The sequence below is a fragment of the Zootoca vivipara genome, chromosome 13 (genome assembly GCF_963506605.1).
Source record: "Zootoca vivipara chromosome 13, rZooViv1.1, whole genome shotgun sequence".
Classification (NCBI taxonomy): domain Eukaryota; kingdom Metazoa; phylum Chordata; class Lepidosauria; order Squamata; family Lacertidae; genus Zootoca; species Zootoca vivipara.
In genome coordinates this window covers 12,790,108-12,812,510 of record NC_083288.1, presented here as the reverse complement: position 1 = coordinate 12,812,510, position 22,403 = coordinate 12,790,108, and the positions used below count along the sequence as shown (strand labels likewise).

Sequence of the window (22,403 nt, the reverse complement as noted above, 5' to 3'; positions counted from 1 at the left end):
GGAAATATGAAATACCTTAATAATATCTTAAGGACGCTTCTGTGAAGGGGGTGACTGAGAAGATGAAAATATGTATGCTGTATTTTGTGGCTTGGCTCAATAAAAGGACTAGACTACAACACAGCAGCGTGGACCAGCTATGAGTGAGAGGTCTTACCTGCCCATCACTGTTAGCTGTCTGGAAGTAAGTTCCGTGTGGCAGCTCCACCACCAGCTCTGCCTCATAGGCTCCCTCACCAGAATTCATCACCGTGGTCTGGAGGAGAAGTACATTCTCTGCCCCAATTAGCAGGGAGCCTTCGTTCCTGAGACACAACCGCATAGCAGGGATGGGGGTGGGGGTGGGGAGAGAGACAGAGCTAAAGTTATAAGAAATGCCTTTTGCTGTGCATTAGGGAATAGAAGATGAGACGAAACAATGGATGCACCTTGAGAGGGAGACAATTGAAAATATCAGTACCACAGCATACCCACTCCTCCCAAACAAGTTAAGAAAAATCCCCACAACACTTAACAGGTACACACAAACCATGTTCAAAGCATGGAAACCAGAAATAGACAAACTATCCCCAACCCCATCCCCACTAATTCCCCTGGCCTACCACCCATTATTCCACCACACAGCACAAAACCTCCAGATAAAAACCTGGCAAACCAAAGGCCTATATCGCTTAACAGACTTCTATAAAAACAACAAACCCCTGTCAACACAAGAAATACAGGACAAACTAGAAGACACCCAAATACCCTGGTTAGCACAAAACCAAATACAGTGGTACCTCTACTTACGAATTTAATGCGTTCCGAACACACATTTGTAAGTCGAAAAAAATGGTAAGTCGAATCCCATAGGAATGCATTGGAGAAAAAATTCGTAAGTCGAAGCAACCCTATCCAAAAATTCGTAAGTAGAAAAAATCCTATCTAAACCACATCCAAGATGGCGGACGGAGCTCCATTTGTAAGTAGAAAAATTCGTAAGTAGAGTTATTTGTAAGTAGAGGTACCACTGTACAGGCTCTCCTAAAAAACCCAGCAATAAAATCAGCAGCAACTAGACCCCCGACTGCCTTTGAAAATCTCCTCCTAACGACAAAGGGACACGACAAAGGAATGGTATCCGCAATATACAAAATACTACTCAAAAGTCCCATGAATCCCCTAGACACAATCAAAAAACAATGGGAGGATGACATAGGATATGAAATAAATCCCACCCAATGGACCAGAATGTGGTCTAAACCCCCCTTCAAATCCATATCAATGAAAAGAAGAGAACTGTCCCTGAAACTAACCTACAGATGGTACCTAACTCCAAGAAAACTAGCACTAATGCACCCAGGAACCTCACCGAAATGCTGGAGGGGGTGCCCCTCCACAGGCACATACTTCCACATGTGGTGGGAGTGTCCCAAAATCCAATCATTCTGGACAATAACCACACGAGAAATCTGTAAGATAACTAAGCAAGTCCAAAACTCACCCCAGAACTGGCCTTATTAAACATCTTCCAAGACAACAATGCCCACTCAGAATACAAAGAACTCATAACCCACCTACTGTCAGCAACCAGAAACATCATAACCAGACATTGGAAAGACCTGTCAGGAGCAAACATGAACCGATGGTATCAAGTAGTATGGGAAACAGCCCTACTAGAAAAACTAACCAGTAAGCTAAAACTGACACGGGGACAAACGGAATAAGACACCTTCACCCCATATGGTTCCCCTTCATCACCTACACAGCCCAACAAGGCAACGACAAAAACCTACCATCAGCATACAAATCAATATGGCTAACCTAAGCAAAACACCCACCCACCCCACTCACACAAGAAACCAAAGACCACCACAGCCAAACACAAATGAACAAGCGCATCCTACGCCAACCCCCGACCTCTCTCGCCAACAAAGGAGCACAAGCGAACAACAGAGAACCCGCACGACCAACGCTGACACTGAACCTCTACGCATACCAGGAAAAAAGAGAAACATCGACACCCCACCCTACCCACCTCCCCAGCCCACCCACCCCTCCCCCCTTTCTTCCTAACGTCTCAACAATCAAGATTAATGTGTAAAAACGATGCATGGGAAAAATATGAGACATTGTACGACTTTTGTAAACCAAGAAAATCCTTAATAAAAATTTATTTTTTTAAAAAAGAGGAAGAAGGATCTGCAAGATTCAGGTTATATTTTATTGTCTCAGCTGAGCAATCGTGACAGGTCACCCCGGGTGCCTCCAGGCTGTCACCATCTTGCAGGAGGAATCTTTAGGTTTGCAAAGTTAAAGCAGATTAAACACTCTCTTGGCCTGGTGCAGCAAATCCACAAGAAACAGACATAGAGAGAGGCTTTCTGCAGTTAGGAAAGTGATGGGGAAATTGTCTGAGAAGTGTGGGATGATGAGTGAACGATGAGTAGGAAGATGTGCAATCCACCCTGCAAGCAAATCTGGGTGAAGCAAATCGTTGTCATATAACTGTCCTGCAGGCAAACTGCTCACTGGACACAGTCTAACCATTGCATATGCTTTGTGTAAGAAGAGTATGATAAACGCTAAATAAGCAGGTGATCTGGAGAAGCCCAAAATGAAACACAGTGAACGTAGCTGTAGTTTGTATCACACCATATAAATCTGCCCAGCCCTTCAGATCAGTATCAGAACTCCTATTCTTCCATTTCCCATTAAGGTCAGCTAGAGTGGTGGGCACAAGAGACAGGGTCTTTTCAGTAGTGGCCCCATAATTGTAGATCTCTCTTCTAAGGGACATACATTTGGTCCAATCAGTTCTGTCTTTTAAATAGGCCTTTACAATAAAATCATGTGCACCATCTTGAGATCCTTGGAAGATAAAGGTAGTATATAAATGTAATAAATAAAATAATGTCCAGAGCATTTTGCTCTCCCGCTGCCCTGGGCCACCACAGCCTCTCACATACCATACTTCTATAATTTAAAGGACTGGGATTCCAGACTCAAGGGAGATCTGAACCCTGAACTTTCTCATTTTGGATGACAGCCCCAGGTTAGATCACCAGGACTATCACTCTTGAGACACAATAAGAGACAGCTGTTGGTGCTGCAAAGGAGCAGGTCCTTACGTGTGAGCGGAGAGTCGGAGGTCTGGGATGCAGACATTGTCTTCTCCACAATCCACAATGATACGGGTCTGTGGGATGCAACAAACAGGCAGAGCTTTGACTGAGTGATGAGCAATCCCAGTCTGGAGCCTCAGGGCTTTCCCTGCTCTTTACCACTGAATCGGAGCAAACAGCAGTCCGTGGAAAACCTGAAACATGGTTTGTTCCAATTCAGCATTGGAGAGTGGGTTTTACTGGGGAAAACGGGGCTCAGATACAGAGCCTTAAAGCACCTAGAAAGCACGGGGCAGGAAGTAAGTGTGGAAGAGCCCTGATGTGGGTTGGGGGTGATATGTTCAAGCTCAACATGAAAGACTGCTGAAGAATCCCATGGCCCTGCAGCGCAGATGGGAAATCAACATGGTTATCTGTCATTCAGATAAACAATTCTACCTGTCCATAATTGTCTAACAGCATTAACCGTTGAGAGTGCTTAGGGGGGACAGAATCCAGAAAATCTAAATGTCAGTGCTTATATCCACCCCCACCCCCCACCATAGCTGCCAAGCTTTCCCTTTTCTCACGAGGAAGCCTATTCAGCATAATGGAATTTCCCTTTAAAAAAGGGAGAACTTGGCAGCTATGCTCCCCACCCCACCCTCCTGGTTCAACTTAGCCTTCAACATTGTAAGGGAGAGGACCCCCTGAGCATGTGCAAAGGGCAATTCCCTTACAATTTCATACACACAACCGGGCTCATATTCCTGGGATCAGGAAGCTTGGTTTCTGGCTCAGAGGATGCGATTCTAATCCCACCTTAAGCATTTTAGCACTTGACTGAGTGACAATTTTATTTATGTATTTGGGGCAGCCGCGTGTTGTAGGGGGTTGGACTAGATGATCCTCAGAGTCCCTTCCATCTCTGCGATTCTATGATTCTGTTTGCTAGCTTATTTCTGCTTTAATAGGCTCCCAGGGTGGCTTGAAATTACACACACACAAAAAAAAAACCCAAAGGAAGAAAATCAAAACACCAGAACACAAAAGAAATACGGAAGCAGTCAGCGGCTTTAAAACAGTGGAATCAGAGTCATACAATGTCAAAGCTTTGAGGCTGGTGAGGCACCTCACCTGATCCTGGACCATTGTTTGGCCAGATAGCACAGGCTGCATCTCCCCGTCTGCAGAGGAAGTTGCCAAACTGAAGTTGAAACTCACAACAATGGGACTCAGTTTGTCCTTGAAATCAGCTTCATCCTGTGGGAGGCAGAGAAGTGGCTCAGAGATCCCCCCAAGGCTTGCTCATCTTTTCACTTCAATTGTTCAAAGTGCAACAGCTCAGCATGAACAGGGATAAAATCTCCCGCAGTTTGCCCAGATGTAGAAAACAGAGCTCATTGGAACTACTTTGTGTCACGCCACCACACTACTATCGAAACAGCAACACCTGCCAGAATTAAAAGGCGGAAACGCCACTGACCACACCTGGAATGCCATTTCTACCTGGGATCTGCGACATCACAGTGGTTTGAATATGCAGGCATACGCTCAACGATAGCATGCGTGCGTGATGCCCTCCTTCATGGGTGTGTTGGAAGAAAACACATTTGGGATTTTTTTATTTTAAAAATTGGATGTTTTAAAAATTTCTCTCCAACGCTCAGCTAAAAGTTGCGGGGCTGGTTCCTGCAACATCTGAAGTAACAAAAAACTAACATTAAACAGCTTTCTCTTTTGCACGCTGTGTGTGTGTGTGTTGCCAATATGTCCTTCAAACAGCAGTTTCACAAGGGTTTGGTTTCCTTTTAGCTGAGGAGAGGTAGCACACACCTTGAAGTCTACCTTTAGATAAGAGACATCTGACTCAAAGCGGCTGGTCTTGGCTGCTTTGAAAGGGCAGTAAATGGCTAGTTGTTTGATTTCTTAGGGTTGCATTTTTCTTCTGCAATTTGCAGCAAAAATTACCTGGGCAGCCTTAGGGCCTTTTCATGCTTACCCAGAAAATCCAGATTTTCAGAGTTTGGCTGTAATCTGTGGGTTTGCTTTGACTTCAGCAGGGTAGCATGCATTTGCAGCAAAGCACCCTGAGCTGGCCCTGGTCTTTGCAATATTTACCGTATTTACACCATGAAGACAAATATATTCACATTATACCTTTAAAGCACTCTTTGAAACTTATTTCCCACCTCAAAAAATTATGGGCACCGTAGGTTGCCTCTCAGGGAGTTACAGTCCCCACAACCCTTAACAAACCGAAGTTCCCAGAATTCTGTGAGGTAGGGTGGATGTGCGTTGAATGTGTAGTGTGCAGCCTCCTTCAATAGGCATCACAGCCGCCTATGCCATGTCACATCCCAGGAAAGCAATTGCTTGGACCCCAGCAACCCACCCAGACTGCTGCCAGCCCAGCTGAAGCCACTGCTCTCTACCCTCCGTCTCAATTTCAAACTGCAGAACTACGTTTTACACGCCACCGTGCAGGTGAATTGCCCAACTCCACTAATGCATCCTATTGGTGAATGGCCTATTAGAAAGCTGCCAGTTTGACAAAGGATGCTCACCCAGCAGCAGCACCAGGAACAATGACCTCACAGGTGCAAGCATGGAGCTCCAATGATGGGGAGAGATGTTGGGGTTTCGGAGAGGAGCCTTGCCAGAAGCAAAGGTGGCAAGAATGCTCAGGAAGTATCTCTTGCCCCCAAAACAAGGAAAAGCCAATGGGTATTCTCGTTTAGTTTCACAAGCCAGATTTGTTAAAAGTGGTAGGTCTGAGATCACCTTGCCATCAGGTCCCCGAGATGCCAGTATAGGTTGTGGTTGATCTTGCAATACAGAGGAGGGGGAGAAATGCACTATGGATGTACTCAGAAGCATCTTTCATTCTGCTTCCTCTGCATTTCTGGGGGACCTGTTGTGCATTCATGACGGCATTGGGGCATTTATACGTGACCTCCCTTTCAATACTGTTTGTGCCTGCAAAGGTTTCCAGCCAGTGCATGCTTCACTTCCAATTAGCACACGTCCCACAACTTCCTGCTGATAACCGGTCACTTTTCATACCAAAAAATGTTCCAGTTTGTCTTTTGTCCTGCTTTGTTGCGCTATAGGGCAAAGAGCGCCCCTGCAGGTGGCAATAAGGCAGTAACATGGGGGAAGCGTCACAGAACAACGAACAAAGCAGAACGAGGTGAGGAATGTCCAGAATGAATCTGCTACTCCTAAGGCTTCCCCCTGTACACATCCAAAAATATACGAAGTGCCATGCTTTGCCCATGTCTCATACCCGCAGGTAGGCATCAACACCCTGGCAGGTTTGGGGTTTCTCTCTTGACAGTTTCAGCGGGAACGTTCGGCTCGATTGGCTGGTCTGCTGCAGCAAAACCCGTCGCCCGTATTTCTGCTTCACGCGGTCCAGCTGCAGATCAGCATTCAGGTCTAGCAGAATGGTGGTGGGGAGGGAATTAGCAGAAAGCAAACACAGCGGGTGGTGATTGAGAGCGAGAAATGGCAACATTAGGCAGACACGCTTGTTATATTGTTTTAAAAGTAAAGGGACCCCTGACCGTTAGGTCCAGTTGCAGACGACTCTGGGGTTGCGGCGCTCATCTCGCATTATTGGCCAAGGGAGCCAGCGTACAGCTTCTGGGTCATGTGGCCAACATGGCTAAGCCACTTCCGGTGAACCAGAGCAGCGCACAGAAATGCCGTTTACCTTCCCGTCGGAGTGGTACCTATTCATCTACTTACACTTTGACGTGCTTTTGAACAGCTAGGTTGGCAGGAGCAGGGACCGAGCAACAGGAGCTCACCCAGCCGTGGGGATTTGAACCACCGACCTTCTGATCGGCAAGCCCTAGGCTCAGTGGTTTAGACCACAGCACCACCGGCTTGTTTTAGGCACTTGCTAAACACCGTTTTTATATTTAAACCATCCTATCTAATTTAGCATTTGCTCTTAAATTTTTGCTGATCTCGTCCGTTTATTGTTGATAATTAATTAAGCAGTTTATAAAACTAAAAATGGAAAATAAAATAAACAAACACAACCCATGCTAATTTTGCGCTCTCAGCTCATTCTCCCCAGTACTGCGGCAGCTTGACTACAAGACCTCCACCTCTTCCCACAGTCAAGGCAACACTCACCAACTTTCTGAGGAATCCTCTTTGCTGACACTTCAACACATATCTGGATTGTGAAGCTGCATTGAAGAGAAGGAAGGCAATAAGGACCATTTCACACATGATGTGGCTGCTGAGTATACAATCGACTGGGAGCCAGTAACCAACTCTGCCTCCATGAATGATCCTTGTTTGATTGCAAACATGAGCTGGCCTCACTTTACACTTTTTTCAATGGACCCAGAAATAAGTAATTTGTGACCCCCCCTCTGTTTAAAAGAGTTCCTCTTATGCTACCGTGTTTCCCCTTTTTTAACACACCGTCTTATAACTTTTTTCTCCTCAAAAAAACACAGGGTGGCTTACTTTCGGGGGATGTCTTATATTTCTCAAATGCTTAAAAACCCTGCCATGGCTTGCTTTATGAATACGTATTAAAAAGGGGGAAACAGGGTATATTTCCTCTCCCCACCCATGCCCAGTTGTGTTCTGAACGTTTTCTTCTTAGAGAACGTGGTTATTACTAGTTAGCTCCGGGATCTTTTTAAATGGGGGGTAATTTCAATTATCATTTTGTTAGGGTTCCAAGAAGATCCCCGAAACCAATCTCCAAAAATAAACTAAATCCTGCAAACAAGAAAACCAATGGCATACCTTGATTGTTCTTGACATGTCTCGTTGATTTTGAGCACAGAACCTGAATCTCCTAGGCTACAAAGGAATCAAGATTCAATCATTTCCCTTAAAGAAAATGCCCTTCCCACCCGGCTCACCATTTGACTTGTACTCCTGCTACCATACACGATTTCTCCTCTGGGTTCAGCACACCGGGCAGGTCTATCTGGGCTTTGAGAAACATGACGGGTTGAGCTCTGAGAGGGACCAAAAACAAAAACATAGTGAACAAGGGTAAGCAGGCAGGAAGTTCCAAGAGTGAACAGCAGCATTTGCAGATTCTTTAGTTGTTGTCACACAGCACTGGAAGTGCTGGTGACAAATGCGTGAGACCTCCGTGCTGCAAAATCTGCAGCTTCCGCGGGGCTTAGAACACCTTATCAGGTCAAAGTGCATCTGCCTTTAAAGCATTGAAATGCATCCTTGTACACAAGGGCCGGTGATGTTGCAGCCTCCTAGATGCCCAGCTTGGTCAAACAGGCGTGCTGAGAGATGGTGCCATGTATACAGGGCAGCAAGCAAGAATGAGGTGGCTCATTTAAGGGAGAAGGAAACCTTTGGTTGGCTGGGGAGGTGGATTTAGGGCTGCAACAACAGGGCTGAGGAACCTGTAGCTCTGTGGTGTGCAGTTAGTGTTGGTGCTGACCTTTAAAGCCCTAAACGGCCTAGGCCCAGTATACCTGAAGGAGCATCTCCACCCCCATCGTTCAGCCCAGACATTGAGATCCAGCTTTGAGGGCCTTCTGGCAGTTCCCTCACTGTGAGAAGTGAAGCTACAGGGAACCAGGCAGAGGGCCTTCTCGGTGGCAGCGCCCGGCCTGTGGAAAGCCCTTCCACCAGATGTCAAGGAAATAAACAACTGTCTGACTTTTAGAAGACACCTGAAGGCAGCCCAGTTTAGGGAAGTTTTTAATGTTTGATATTTTATCACTTTATTATTAATATTAATATTCTGTTGGGAGCCGCTCAGAGTGGCTGGGGAAACCCAGCCAGATGGGAGATGTATACTGTAAATACATCATCATCATCATTATTGGACTAGGGGGACTAGGTTAGTCCCCTAAATGTTCCCCTGGCACCTCCTTCTCAAAGCCTGGGAAGCTTCTGCCCGACTTAGGAAGGGAGGCGCAATGCTCACACACGCAATGTCAAGATGTGGAGCCGCCGCCCCCCAATCGCCCTCACAAGCTGGCGCCTCTGGCCCTAAATGTTCTTCTATGAGAAATGTCACTGCTCTAGCCCTCCAGATGTTGGGCTCCATTTCCCGTCAACCTCTGTCAACATTAGAGTTGCAGTTTCAACAGCATCTGATATATGAAACTGAAAATGAGCTAGTGACTGTCACTGACTCCCCTTCTTTTTGCCCACAGGGTAGATAAAATATGGCCACTTCTGCAGATGTCAGGGCAGCATTATTATTATTATTATTATTATTATTATTATTATTATTATTATTATTAGAATTTATATACCGCCCTATACCTGGGGGTCTCAGGGCTGTTCACGGAATAAAATCAAGATATAAAAGCAGAAAATACCTAATAAAAATAAAAACAGCAACCCAATACCCCCACCACAAAAAAACACATCTTAAAAGGGCATAGGATGTAAATCAGATTAACCAAAGGCCTGGTTTAAAAGGAACTTTTTTGCCTGGTGCCTAAAGGTGTACAGTCATACCTTGGTATTTGAATAGAATGCGTTCCAGGAGTCCGTTTGACTCCCGGAACCGCTCAAAAAACCAAGGTGTGGCTTCTGATTGGCTGCAGGACCATGTTGCAGCCAATCGGAAGCCGCAGAAGCTGTGCCGGATGTTCAGCTTCAGAAAATCGTTTGAAAACCGGAACAGTCACTTCTGGGTTTCAATCGTTCAGGAGCTGATTTGTTTGGGAGCCAAGGCATTTGAGATTGAAGGTACGACTGTATAATGAAGGCGCCAGGCAAACTTCCCTGGGGAGAGCATTCCACAGATGGGGAGCCACTGCAGAGAAGGCCCGTTCCTTGTTGCCACCCTCCGAACCTCTCGAGGAAGGAGGTGATGGAGGCAGGCATAAAGATCTTGCTTCTTACAACCATCTTCTCCCACCTCTACCAAACTAGGGGAACAATTGTGGTTCCCTCCTAACCCTCTCAGCGCTGGTTGGCTGAAGAGCTTGAAATGGAAGCACAGGTGTGTTTCTCCAAAAAGCAGGAGCCAAAACTGGGAAGGGTGGGGGAGCATTTATAGACAACAAGATCTCCAAGGAAATCTCGCCCCACTGGTCTGGGGCTCCATCAACCCACCTGTACATAGTCACCTTGCTGGCCCTGAAAGCTCCAACCAGCACATCTGTGAAGGGGAACAAGACAACCGAAAAAAGTTAGCAGTCCAGCTCAGTTGGTTAGAGCATGGTGCTGATAATGCCATGGTTGCAGGTTTGATCCTTTTAAGGGACAGGTGCCTATTCCAGCATTGGAGGGGGTTGGACTAGATGATCCTCAGGGTCCCTTTCAACTCTACAATTCCATGATTCTATGATTCAGTGTTGCAGCTTCCTCGGGTCCCCAGTTTTGCTCACTGCACTGATGCGATTAGGAATTAAGTTTTACAAACCTAAGCAAATTTTGCACCACCTGCTAATTAAAACAACCCTTGCAAAATCTAGCTTTTTTATTAAAAAAATTAAAAAATGATTTTCAGCTAATATATGTCATCCTATCCAGATAGGATCACCCAAAGAAAGAAGCAAGCTAAATATAAAACAGAGGCTTTGTGCCATTACAGGGGATTCCATGAAGGGCAAGGCAATTAATAAATGTAAATAATTATATGTCTCATTTTTTTCTTCTAGGTACAGGACATCTGGCATAGTCCAAATTCTTTCACAAGTTAGGGCTTATCCACACTTTCCTCCACCCTTTCCAGGAATGGTCCTTACTTTTAAAGCTCAGTGTCCAAGTCCCCTTTTTTGTCTTGCTCCAGACCTTTCCTTGTGAAAACCTGCTCTTTGAAGCTCAATCGGAGCAAATGGAAATCTGTGGGGAAACCCAAATTGACGTTTGCTCTAATCTAAATACTTAAGAGAGGCTTTTCATGGGCAGAGAGCAAAGTTTAAGTATGGATAAGCCCTTATTTAATACAGACGGCAACCCTTTTGCATAGGGGTCCCGTTCCCAGCCCCCATAAACATAAGTGTGCTGCACTCTGCCGTGCCCCACTCTCATTCCTCCTGCTTCTGGGACCGAAAGGATCTGAGCACCAGCGATCACATGTCCCTTGGACCTGCCTGAAATGGTCACTGCCTACAGGCAGTGCTAAAACCCTGTGGCTGCCTACTTAAGTTGTACGTTACCAGGGTAGCCATTTGCATCAATGTCCAAAGCTCCGCGTATGGCGAAGCCAAACCCAGCCGGCCCAGAGAAGGGACTCTCAAGGATCTGGGTTGGCGATGAACTCAAGCCCTCATGGTGCCCTTGGTAGATGTAAACACGGCCACCTCCATCCTGGCCGGCAAAGGGGGCTCCGATGGCTATGTCTGTGGAAGCAAAGAGAGGATGGGAATGTAAACGCGACAGAACCAAATTGATGAGGTTAACTCACCCATCCGCTCGGAAAAGATGGTGGGGAAACAGAGAGAGGCAGGGCAAAAGCCCATGACCTACAAACAGGTCAGGCACCCAAAGGGTGCTCATCAATTGCTCCTCTTCATCCTGGAGAGTAGTGACTAGTGGGATGCCACAGGGTTCTGTCTTGGGCCCAGTCTTATTCAACATCTTTATCAATGACTTGGATGATGGGCTTGAGGGCATCCTGAGCAAGTTTGCAGATGACACCAAATTGGGAGGGGTGGCTAATACCCCAGAGGACAGGATCACAATTCAAAATGACCTTAACAGGTTAGACAACTGGGCCAAAGCAAACAAGATGAATTTTAACAAGGAGAAATGTAAGGTACTACACTTGGGCAAAAAAAATGAAAGGCACAAATACAGGATGGGTGACACCTGGCTTGAGAGCAGTACATGTGAAAAGGATCTAGGAGTCTTGGTAGACCACAAACTTGACATGAGTCAGCAGTGTGATGCAGCAGCTAAAAAAGCCAATGCAATTCTGGGCTGCATCAATAGGAGTATAGCATCTAGATCAAGGGAAGTAATAGTACCACTGTATTCTGCTCTGGTCAGACCTCACCTGGAGTACTGTGTTCAGTTCTGGGCACCACAGTTCAAGAAGGATATTGACAAGCTGGAACGTGTCCAGAAGAGGGCAACCAAAATGGTCAAAGGCCTGGAAACGATGCCTTATGAGGAACGGCTTAGGGAGCTGGGTATGTTTAGCCTGGAGAAGAGAAGGTTAAGGGGTGATATGATAGCCATGTTTAAATATATGAAGGGATGTCATATGGAGGAGGGAGAAATGTTGTTTTCTGCTGCTCCAGAGAAGCGGACACAGAGCAATGGATTCAAACTTCAAGAAAGAAGATTCCACCTAAACATTAGGAAGAACTTCCTGACAGTAAGAGCTGTTTGGCAGTGGAATTTGCTACCAAGGAGTGTGGTGGAGTCTCCTTCTTTGGAGGTCTTTAAGCAGAGGCTTGACAGGCATATGTCAAGAATGCTTTGATGGTGTTTCGGGCTTGGCAGGGGGTTGGACTGGATGGCCCTTGTGGTCTCTTCCAACTCTACGATTCTATGATTCTATGATTCTAAGTCTATGTGGTGGGGAAAGCAAAGATCTCCCCCACTCCCAGAAAAAGGCAAGATTCAAAATACCAGAAGGAGGACTTGAGGCTTAAATTGAGGGTTTTCTGGATACTCCCACATTTGGCTCTGAGGAGGATGTGAATTCTAACACAGCTCTCTGGGTCTCTTTGTCTAACCCTCCTTGGGCATTTTTGCTTAGCTGGAATGCTTCTGAAAACGTTTCTTGCTTGTCTCCATGGAGGATAAAGAGGAATGTGTAAGTGTGAGTAGGAACAAGGTTTTGTATCTATGCCCTTAGTATTTTTTTATTATGATTTGTTAAATTTGTACACCACCCTATACCCAACAGGTCTCTGGGCAATTACCACATAAAATCACAATATCAAAACACAAAATGCATAATGTCTATGAGTAATACATTTCAGTGACTCTTAAGGAGATTTTTTAAATTAATCACATGCATTTTCATTCTTCATATATCTCTCTCTGTCTCTCCCTCTCTCCTATTTTGCAATCCTTCTCCCATCTCCTCCCTCAACTACCAGGGCCTGCTGGGGGCAAACTTCTTCAACACAAACTTATCGTTAACAGAATACTCGTACAAATGCAAAATTCATATCTATTGCTCCGCCCAATTTCACCTCTGGCCCTTGCCCTCTGTTGGCATGTGGCCCCTGGAAGGGAATGTGGCCCTCGGGTTAAAACAAAACGCTCTCCACCTGTGCTATGGTGAGGAACGGATTGTGATTGTAAGTGAAGCTCCGACGGTCAACCTTGAGCATTTGATTGTGGAGTGAGGGAATGGAGAATAGGAAATTAAGAGAGGAAGAAAAAATGGGGTTAAGAGAGGAAGAAAAAATGGTGGGGGGTGGCCTTCCATCCCATCCTTACCAGTGCCTCCATCCTGGTCTACGTCGCCCAGGGAAGCAATGGCCATGCCAAAGCGACCATAGACATCTGTGCCCGTCAGTCTCTGCCAGGGGGTGCTGTAAGCAGTGGGGGTCTTCTGCTGCAGGTATAAGTAAACTCTTCCCACTTCATAGAGTTTGCGGTCGGAGTGGCGCTCCATGAAGAGAGGGGCCCCCACCAGGATGTCATCTTTTCTGGTTCAGGGGAGAGAACAGAAAAGTTCTCTTAGAGCTCTGATCATGTCAGACTCCAACGAGAGGTGCTGCTGCTTCTAGGTCCAGGGTGTCTGCATTATCCAATGTAATCCATTCTTTTAACCAACTCAGGCAGGCTGCTTCATAATAGATCTGCAGATCTGCCAGGTTTCTAAGCAGATGTTGGAGGCCATCTGCCATGGATGAACTAATTGAGATTCCTGCATCACAGGGGGTTGGGCTAGATGACCTTCCGGGGTTCCTCACCAGTCTGCAGTTCTACGATTTTGGAGTTCACCCAAATGTACTCACAGGGCTCAGTTACCCGGGCAGTAGGAACCGATTGATAGAATTTCCATGCCATTTTTCATTCAAATGAATCCCAAAGCAGTATGCAAGCTATAGCAATAGCATAATAGAATATCACAAATGCAGCATAAATCATATAAAGTAATTAATCATATAAAATAAAATCATATAGAACAATTGATAATTAATCAATCAGTAAAACAATTGCAAGTCTAAAGCACTATTAACAAAGCAACAACTAAAAACCTTGTCTCGGACAAGCAGGTAGACTGCCCTTAGCCATGGAGGCACCACTCTCAACTATCACAGTTAGCAGCTGCACTGCAGAGCCACCCAGACTTTGAGGGGGGAGTTAGAAGATCTAAGGCAGGTTTCCTCAAACTCTGCCCCCCCAGATGTTTTTGGCCTACAACTCCCATGATCCCTAGCTAGCAGGACCAGTGGTGAGGGATGGTGGGAATTGTAGTCTCAAAACATTTGGAGGGCCGAGTTTGAGGAAGCCTGATCTAAGGCAACCAATCCTACTAGCACATTGATTTCAGTTCTCTGCTAAAGCTTCTTCTTCCCCTTCTTCCCACACATAAGCCGCACGGTTGCCATGAACACACATAGGTGCGAAGGCACTAGAACGTCAAAGCACATTTGAAACGCAGCCTTTCCCGCAAAGAATTCTGGGTACTGTAGTTTACCCCTCACAGAGTTGCCGTTCCCCCAAACAACAGTGCCCAGAATTATCTGAGGGAAATATTTTGCTTATAATGTATTTATTGTGCTTAGAATGCCTGAATAGGGTATACACCAGGCATCTCCAAACTTCGGCCCTCCAAATGTTTTGGACTACAATCCCCATCATCCCTGACCACTGAACTGGTCCTGTTAGCTAGGGATCATGGGAGTTGCAGGCCAAAACATCTGGAGGGCCGCAGTTTGGGAATGCCTGGTGTACACAGCCATAAAGATACTGTTAGGGCAAATTTCCTAACAGATACCATGGCACTGAATAGCAGCCTAGAAATCTAGATATTGCCATATACTTGCCTTCCCCAGTACAATGTCCTTCACATGTTTTGGACTACAAGTCCCATCAGTCTCAGCTTGCTTTCACCTGAAGCTGCTAATAGCAGCACATAGTAGATGCTTGGGTGTGGGGTACTTTTCACTGGGGAAGGATTACCCCACCTCCTCATGTTCCATGCCCCTGAATCTGATCAGGAGCTCCCATGTCTGTTTTCGGTTCAAAAACCAAAAAGTGGTACCTCAGGCCTGGGGTTCAAAGACAACTGAAGTAATGTCTTATTTGGCTGTTGGGATAGCAGCTCACAAGACTCTTAATCACAGGGTCCTGGGTTCGAGCCCCACATTGGGCAAAAGATTCCTTGTGGCCCCTTCCAACTCTAAAAAACTATAGTGATTTGCTTCTCAGGGTAAAACCTAAGCTCGTTTCTGCCAAGGATGCAGAAGCAGCCGGCTGACAAGAGATGGCAGCAGATTCCAAAAATGGGGACCTGGATCTCTCACAGGGGAAAGGAAACGAAACAGAGATGAAGCAATGTCCTTCAATTACAGTAACTTTTTGGGGGGGGGGGGTGTGCGCAAGCTTCTAAAGTAAAACAGCACTCTTAACCAGAGGGCTCAATGGGGAGGATGCATGCTTCTGAATTACTCTAAATTTGTGATCAGCAACAGTTTTACTGTATGACCATTTAAATTGAAGGGAGGGGTGGTCTGGGATAGCAACTCTGGTCCCCCACTCTCGCCTCTGTTTAGCACATAGTACTTCTAAGGGCCCCATGTTTGGTCTCAATAGCCACCAGATGATGTCTGTTCTAAAGCATCCACATTGGTTTATTTGGCACATAAATGAAAAATGTACGTGTATTACCAGTAATTAAGTTTTAAAATGGGAAATGGCTAAATTCTATGGCTAACATTGGGCTAACATTTTCCACAGTAAGTTTCTAAAGGACTCTGAGCTGTAACTAGTTATATATGTTGATTGTTTCTCTGTGGAGAGTGAACCTTTGATCTTGTGATGAAGGTGTTGAGTTGCAAATCTCCATTTTGAAGGGAGTTGCCTATTTTGTCTTTCTCAGAAGAGGCAGAGAAGAAAAGGATGTGACAATGACTCTCCCAAAAGAGCTGCATAGCCTTAGGCAGGCTGGAATTGGGGAGAGAGACACCATTTTGATTCTTGGAGTTATCTTTTATTTCTAAGATGCTGAGCCTGTGCTGGAGAGCACAAGATATCATATGGATATTTGGGGTGGATATTTGATGCTTATGTTATGTTTTTAAAGAGTTCTGCAAGCAAAAGTTTGAATAATATTTTTATGGGCCTGGACGATTATTTCTTCCCAAATGAGTCTTTTCTTATGTAGCATGGAACCTGGGAACCTTAGTTCAGTGGTTTCTCAAGGATCACAGACGAGGTTGTGGAGAAATAGAAAGTCAGTTTTATTGCTGGCAGCAATAAAGCACAGCGGGATTTGAATCCCCAAAAAGCTGAGCCCCAAGCAACATGTGCTCAGGGTCTATATACCTTTTCCAGGTAGCGTCATTACATTACATATTCATATATTAATCAATAAGCGTGGTCGCAATTCTTTTAAGTTTCGTTTCTTGCAAAGCTTAGCATTTCAGTTACAGTTTCCCTTATAAACCTCTCATATGGAGCTGCCCTGGTGCTATGGTATTTTTAACAAAGTACCTTTCTGTTCCCCTTTCTTATTATCAGACATCCTGACATCCTGCCCAGAACATTCTAACCATTCCTTCCCCCTTTCAAATGGCAGACCAAAAACACAGCTAAATATAATTCCAGCATCAACATTATGGCAAGGCAGCAAGAGATACAGAAATATATGATTTCTAGCAGGCATTCTGGCCTCAAAAAGTAAGTTTAGGCATAAAGGCAGATTAATCGGAAATTTGAGACCCTTTCCCTCGGCACGCTTGCCACACTTATGATTCTAATACCTTAAAAGTGTGTGCTATTAATATCTGCAACAATAATTAATATCCCTCCCAGTGCACTGGGTTGTAATTTAAGCCTAGTGCCAGGGTTTGGATCTGAATGCAGGGGGATGAAATCCTCGACCTGAAGCTATATTTATGGCAGGGGGAAGATAGATTAAAACTCTGGCTGAATCTAGACACATCAAAAAAGAGATTCAGGAAAATGCGTTGTAAGCCTCATAGCAGGAAATCACGTTAGCGAAAGATGGGACTCCACAGCGCCACCTGGTGTCACAGTGTTATAGCACATATAAAACGCTTTTTCTTTACTGATGTAGCTGATTCCTTAGTTTGACCTTCCAAATAAACTTCCAACTGCAATGCTCCCTCCTGTTGCCTTACCCATCGCCGTTGATATCTGCAACCGCAACTGTGTGCCCAAAATAGGATGCCACCTGCAAGAGGTAAGAGGATGAAAAACAGCTTGCAGCTCCCATTTTTATACTATAATAATAATAATAATAATAATAATAATAATAATAATAATAATAATAATCCTGGCAGGCAGTAATAGTAAAGGCAACAATACAAAATAGCCAATCCATACATCTTAATAAGCAGTACTGAAATGAGACCATATTAGAATCAAATAAGTGCAGATAAAAAGAAAATAAAAGCAAGAGGCATCCAGTTCAACACACAATTCAATTTAAAAATGACAGATTAAATACAGTGAAAAACAAATAATCTCAAGAGGCCAACTGTTTTTATAAATAAAAAGGATGGGTTGGCCTGCCAGCAGAAGGTCATCAAGGGCCAGCTGAACCTCTCTCAGTAGGGAGCGCCAAAGTTTGGGTGCAGCCACTGAGAAGGCCCTGTGTCAGGTTTCGTAATATCGCTTTGACATTATGTCTGGTTGAGAAAAGCATGCCAGGGAAGAGGCAGGAGGGAAGGGAACTATGTCGCTCAAGGCTTTGTTACCTGCTCACTGGGGAGTGACCGCAGAAGAAGGAAGGAATGCTTGAAGGTGAAAATTTGCACCTAGGATGGGGAAGAGGGATAAAGAGAGTCAGGGAGATTTCAAGGGTTAGTGAATCCCACCCTTCATATTTCTCAAGAAGGTGGAGTTAAGAAAGCAACCACCGCCCTCCATTGCTGAGAGTGACCACAGTGTGCCTCACAGGGCAGGGTAAGAATAGCACAGATGGAGCCCCAAATCAGGGAGGCATTGGGGCACTGGCAAGCAACGCCTACATGGCTGTGTCATAACTCCTCCCTATGATCCCCCAGAACTTGCTTTCAATACAAGGCTATATGTGAAATAATAATGGCAGAGTGGCGCAGGGTTTATTTTTGGCACATTATTAGCACACACTCTGTCCTCTGAAGCTAGGTGCCACTGCTCTCAGCCCTAGAACATATACTGAAACAACAGTAAAGACAAGGGTGTCTCTGAGCATGCACAGGCGTACTAAAGATAAGAGGGCTTCTGTAGGGCTTTTTTGTTTCGGATTAGGTGGAGGGCATGACACAAGCATACAGGCCTGATGCCCCTGGAACCTCTTGTGTGTGGAATTCTGCACACTTCTTTCCAGATGCGCACAAGAAAAAATGTAGGTCTGCTGCACAGGACTCACCGCTCCTTTTGTTAGGCTCTTGTTAGGAACGCCCACAACGTACTCTGCAAAGAGAAGAGCCGTCTCAAAGGTTGTGAATCACCCAGTAGCCTAAGTTCACAACACTCCAGACATGAGGTTTGTGCTAAAGTGTCCTGCAGACTGAGCTTGGAGACTCGGGAAGCGCTATATTAGTTTGGAACACAGTGGCTGAGAAGGGGTGACCCTAGCAACCTCATAAAATCTTACTGATAATGTTAAAAGATGAAAAGGCCCCTGCCCCACACCGCAGGCAAGGAACAGCAGCAGCTCATTGTTCTGTTGCTCCTTACAGCAGCCTGGCAAAATATGTTAATTGTATAATTCCCATTTTACAGATGGAAAGGCTGGGGCTGGGAGACACTGATTGGACTAAAGTCACAAAGTCAGTCCATGACTAAGGCTAGTGTACACCCCATAAGACACTCCCCCAGACAAATACTTGGGATTTGTTTCGGCTACCTTGCAATGTAAACATACACAAACTATTCCACTCACAATACAAATAAGCAAAGAAACCCACCCATTGACCTCCCCTTCAGCTACACATCTACAAATTTAACAATTTAATGTCACAAGGGAAAAAACTGATCCTGGCCGATTTTGTATATGAAGACCTGTAGCGACGTCCAGATGGGAGTAAATCTAGCAGATGATGACAGGGATGTAAAGGATCTGCTGCAATTCTCTCTGCTCTCTTCTTAACTCTGATAGCATAGATTGACTCTGTTGTAGGCAAGCTAGCACCAATTACCCTTTCTGCAATTCTTACAGTTCGTTGGAGCCTTTTCTTGTCTGTCTTGGAGGCTGTACCATACCAAGCAGTAATAGAATTACAGAGAACAGTTTCAATGATGCTTCTGTAAAATTGGATCAACACTTCCTGGGGCAATTTAAATTTCCTTAGTTGACGCAGAAAATACAACCTCTGGTGGACCTTTTTAATAATACTATTGATGTTGCTTGACCAATTTAACTTTTGAGAAATTATAGAGCCCAGGAACTTAAAGGACTCTACTACTACAACCATGTTACCAAGGATGGAAATTGGCGGCAGGACAGAAGAGTGCCTTCTGAAATCAATTACCATTTCAACTGTCTTTTGGGCATTTAGTACCAAATTATTTCTGGTGCATCACGAAACAAGACCTACAATTAACCCTCACATACCTACAATTCCCAGTGCCCTTAGCAAACTACAGTTCCCAGGATTCTTTTTGGGAGGGAGGGTAGGGAACTGTGCTTTAAATGTGTTTTAAATGTATACTGAGTCTGCAGTATATAGCTGCAATTCAAATGCCTAGCAATAAGAACCAATCGTTTATGTTGAGCAAAGTTAAGCTTAACCAAGCCGCAAAACCAGCTAAGTCTACCTACTGTACCCCTGTTGACCCTAGAGCTGAGCCAACATTTCTGAGAAGAGAGTTAAAAGGGGGGGGGCAATTCTGCTGACTGTCCTCCAATTACTCCCCCTGTTATGTAAATGGAAGCTCTCAGGTTTTTCCCACAATACCCTAAACAATGCTAGGATGTTGAGCAGGGGTCCTCAAACTTTTTCAGCAGGGGCCCGGTCCACTGTCCTTCAGACCTTGTGGGGGGTGGACTATATTTTGAAGGAAAAAATGAATGAGAAACGATGAGCGGCATATGAAAGGGCTCCAGAGAGGGGCTGCTTTAAATGGCAGCCGCTCGAGAGGGGTGCTCAGCCAACTGCGGCTCCAGTGTCTTGTGAGTGGCAGGGGCTGGCAGTGGAGGGATGATGAGCGCACGAAAGGGCTCCGGAGCGGGGCTGACACCAACAAAGTCCAGCGCCCTTCCACCTCTAGGCAGGGCAGGGAGAAGCCAGGAGGAGGGAGGGAGGAGGAGGAGGAGGTGGCACCGCTGTGTGAGGGAGAGGGAAAGAAAATGCATGCTGGCGATCCATGTGCTGGTGATTCCCGGACCGTCCGGGGGCCGGATTTAGAAGGCAATTGGGCCTGATCTGGCCCGCGGGCCTTAGTTTGCCAACCCATGATGTTGAGGATGCCAACATTCAACTGCCACTTTCAGAAGCTAGGGTGGAATTAGGAGGGGGAAACTTAGCCACTGCTAAGGGAGACCCCCTCCCCACCTCCGAAGAACTATCAGAGAATTTCTACTCCCCATGAGAATATTTTGAATAATGGCTTCCCCTCCCTCCCCAATTTTGACATTCATTAAAAGGATGGAGAATTTCAGGAGATTACTTTTGCTGAGCTCCAGGACCCCCCCTACTCCACCTCGAACCCCCCCTCCCCCCGCCCTGGCAAAGACTCATTCCCTTACCTGGTGACTCAGAGTCCTCATTAAACTCCCCAAAAGCCACTGAATACCCTGCGTGGATGGAAGGATGAGAAGATTTAGTCATCTGGCAAAATTTCCAACACTAAGAAGGATGAGCAGCAGAAGCAGAATAAAGTATGAAAAGTATGTGTTAATATAGTATGTGTTAATATATGCAAGTCTGTTTAGTTTGCAGGACTGACATAGTTTAGATTTCTTTTCCCCCTTGGGTAGAAAGTTCACATTTTCTAGGGCACACTGGAAGCCCTGCCTTAGAGGCTCACCTATCCTTCCACTAGGGCTTGTTCTGGACCCAAAGGGCCAAGCCAGAATGGGGAGGGCAATAGAAGAGGAAGCACAACTAGTGCAACATCTTCGCACCAGGCTTTGTTGTTGTTTGTTAACTTGATTGAGTTACATTCCCATCCCCTTCCCAAAATGTGTTTTCTGTCCCATCTGGATGAACTTTCCCCTAAACCACTTGGAACAGGGTCATTTATTAGCTGGAAAAAGGAACAGATGTTAAGTGTAATTGTTTAACGTGCATTGAAATGCAAAATAAATATACAATGTGCCTGTGTTAAATACTGTGAAGCATGACTGGAAATTTCAATTGAAGCTGAAGTACAGCCCAACAGGTTAATAATTAGCGGGGCTCTATCATGGGACTGTATCTCTCCTGGATCAGTCACATGAAAGAGATCCTATTAAAAGATCTAATTAGCATATGCTAATCTGCAGGCATCCATCTTGGGTAGAGTGAGTAATTTGTTCTAAGCTACTGAAGAGAATGGACCTGTTAACCTCGGTCCTCCAGTAAAGAGCCTCGGGCCACTGGAGGCTGTTTGGGGAAGAGACAGAGCTTTAATTTTTAGCTCAGGATGCAAGCAATATGCAATCTAAGATATTATGCCTTACACTACCGGTAGGACAAGTATAAGAAACTATGCATCTACTTGGAGGTAACTTTGTTTTACCTTGTTTTGGAGTTAAGTTCTGTATGTAAAGCTTTCAAAGCTTGTTTTTGGACTGGATAATTTTTATTTCAAATGAGAGTAAAAAAAATATTCACCCAGTGGCTTCTATGTGTGCAATATTCATAACTGCATAGGCATTATCCCCCTTGCTGAGGCCTTAGATGTATGGGGCAGGGGAAGATTGGGGTCCCTCTGGGTCTCACCCGCTTCTGGTGTGCAGCCCACAAAAGATTTCTCCCCAGGGGGATGTGCTAAAAGGCTTCCTTGCATTCTTTCCTTAGTCTATCCCCAAACTCCTTTGAACTTCTCTTGTAAGCTCTGCCTCTCCCTCAGCTCCTCCAGAGTTTGCAGATGAAGGTGCATGCCCCCTTACCTCGATATTCGTCGAAGTATAAGGCAGTGAAACCTGTGGCTTGCAGCTCTTTCGGTGTCCACAATAGGGTATGTTTGAGAGGAGCATTTGCTAGGACCGTGGACAAATTGGATGAAAAGATCAGACCTGGAAGATGAGCAAGGCAGAGGCATCAGTCCCTCAGC

At 45.3% G+C, this 22,403-nt stretch overlaps 1 protein-coding gene across 1 annotated transcript in view; it reads right to left on the bottom strand.

Moving 5' to 3' along the window:
• The window catches only part of ITGA2B (integrin subunit alpha 2b), a 42,370-nt gene that overhangs the window by 9,411 nt on the left and 10,556 nt on the right, over positions 1-22,403 (bottom strand). Inside the window, exons 7-20 of the mRNA XM_060282334.1 lie at positions 22,240-22,365; positions 20,893-20,940; positions 18,571-18,614; positions 17,915-17,974; positions 17,336-17,388; positions 13,458-13,669; positions 11,216-11,398; positions 10,167-10,212; positions 7,982-8,080; positions 7,233-7,288; positions 6,373-6,524; positions 4,221-4,346; positions 3,111-3,178; positions 158-305 (exon numbers count right to left, since the gene is read on the bottom strand). Coding sequence (XP_060138317.1) covers positions 158-305; positions 3,111-3,178; positions 4,221-4,346; positions 6,373-6,524; positions 7,233-7,288; positions 7,982-8,080; positions 10,167-10,212; positions 11,216-11,398; positions 13,458-13,669; positions 17,336-17,388; positions 17,915-17,974; positions 18,571-18,614; positions 20,893-20,940; positions 22,240-22,365 — 1,421 coding nt within the window. The remainder of the gene's footprint in view (positions 1-157; positions 306-3,110; positions 3,179-4,220; positions 4,347-6,372; positions 6,525-7,232; positions 7,289-7,981; positions 8,081-10,166; positions 10,213-11,215; positions 11,399-13,457; positions 13,670-17,335; positions 17,389-17,914; positions 17,975-18,570; positions 18,615-20,892; positions 20,941-22,239; positions 22,366-22,403) is intronic.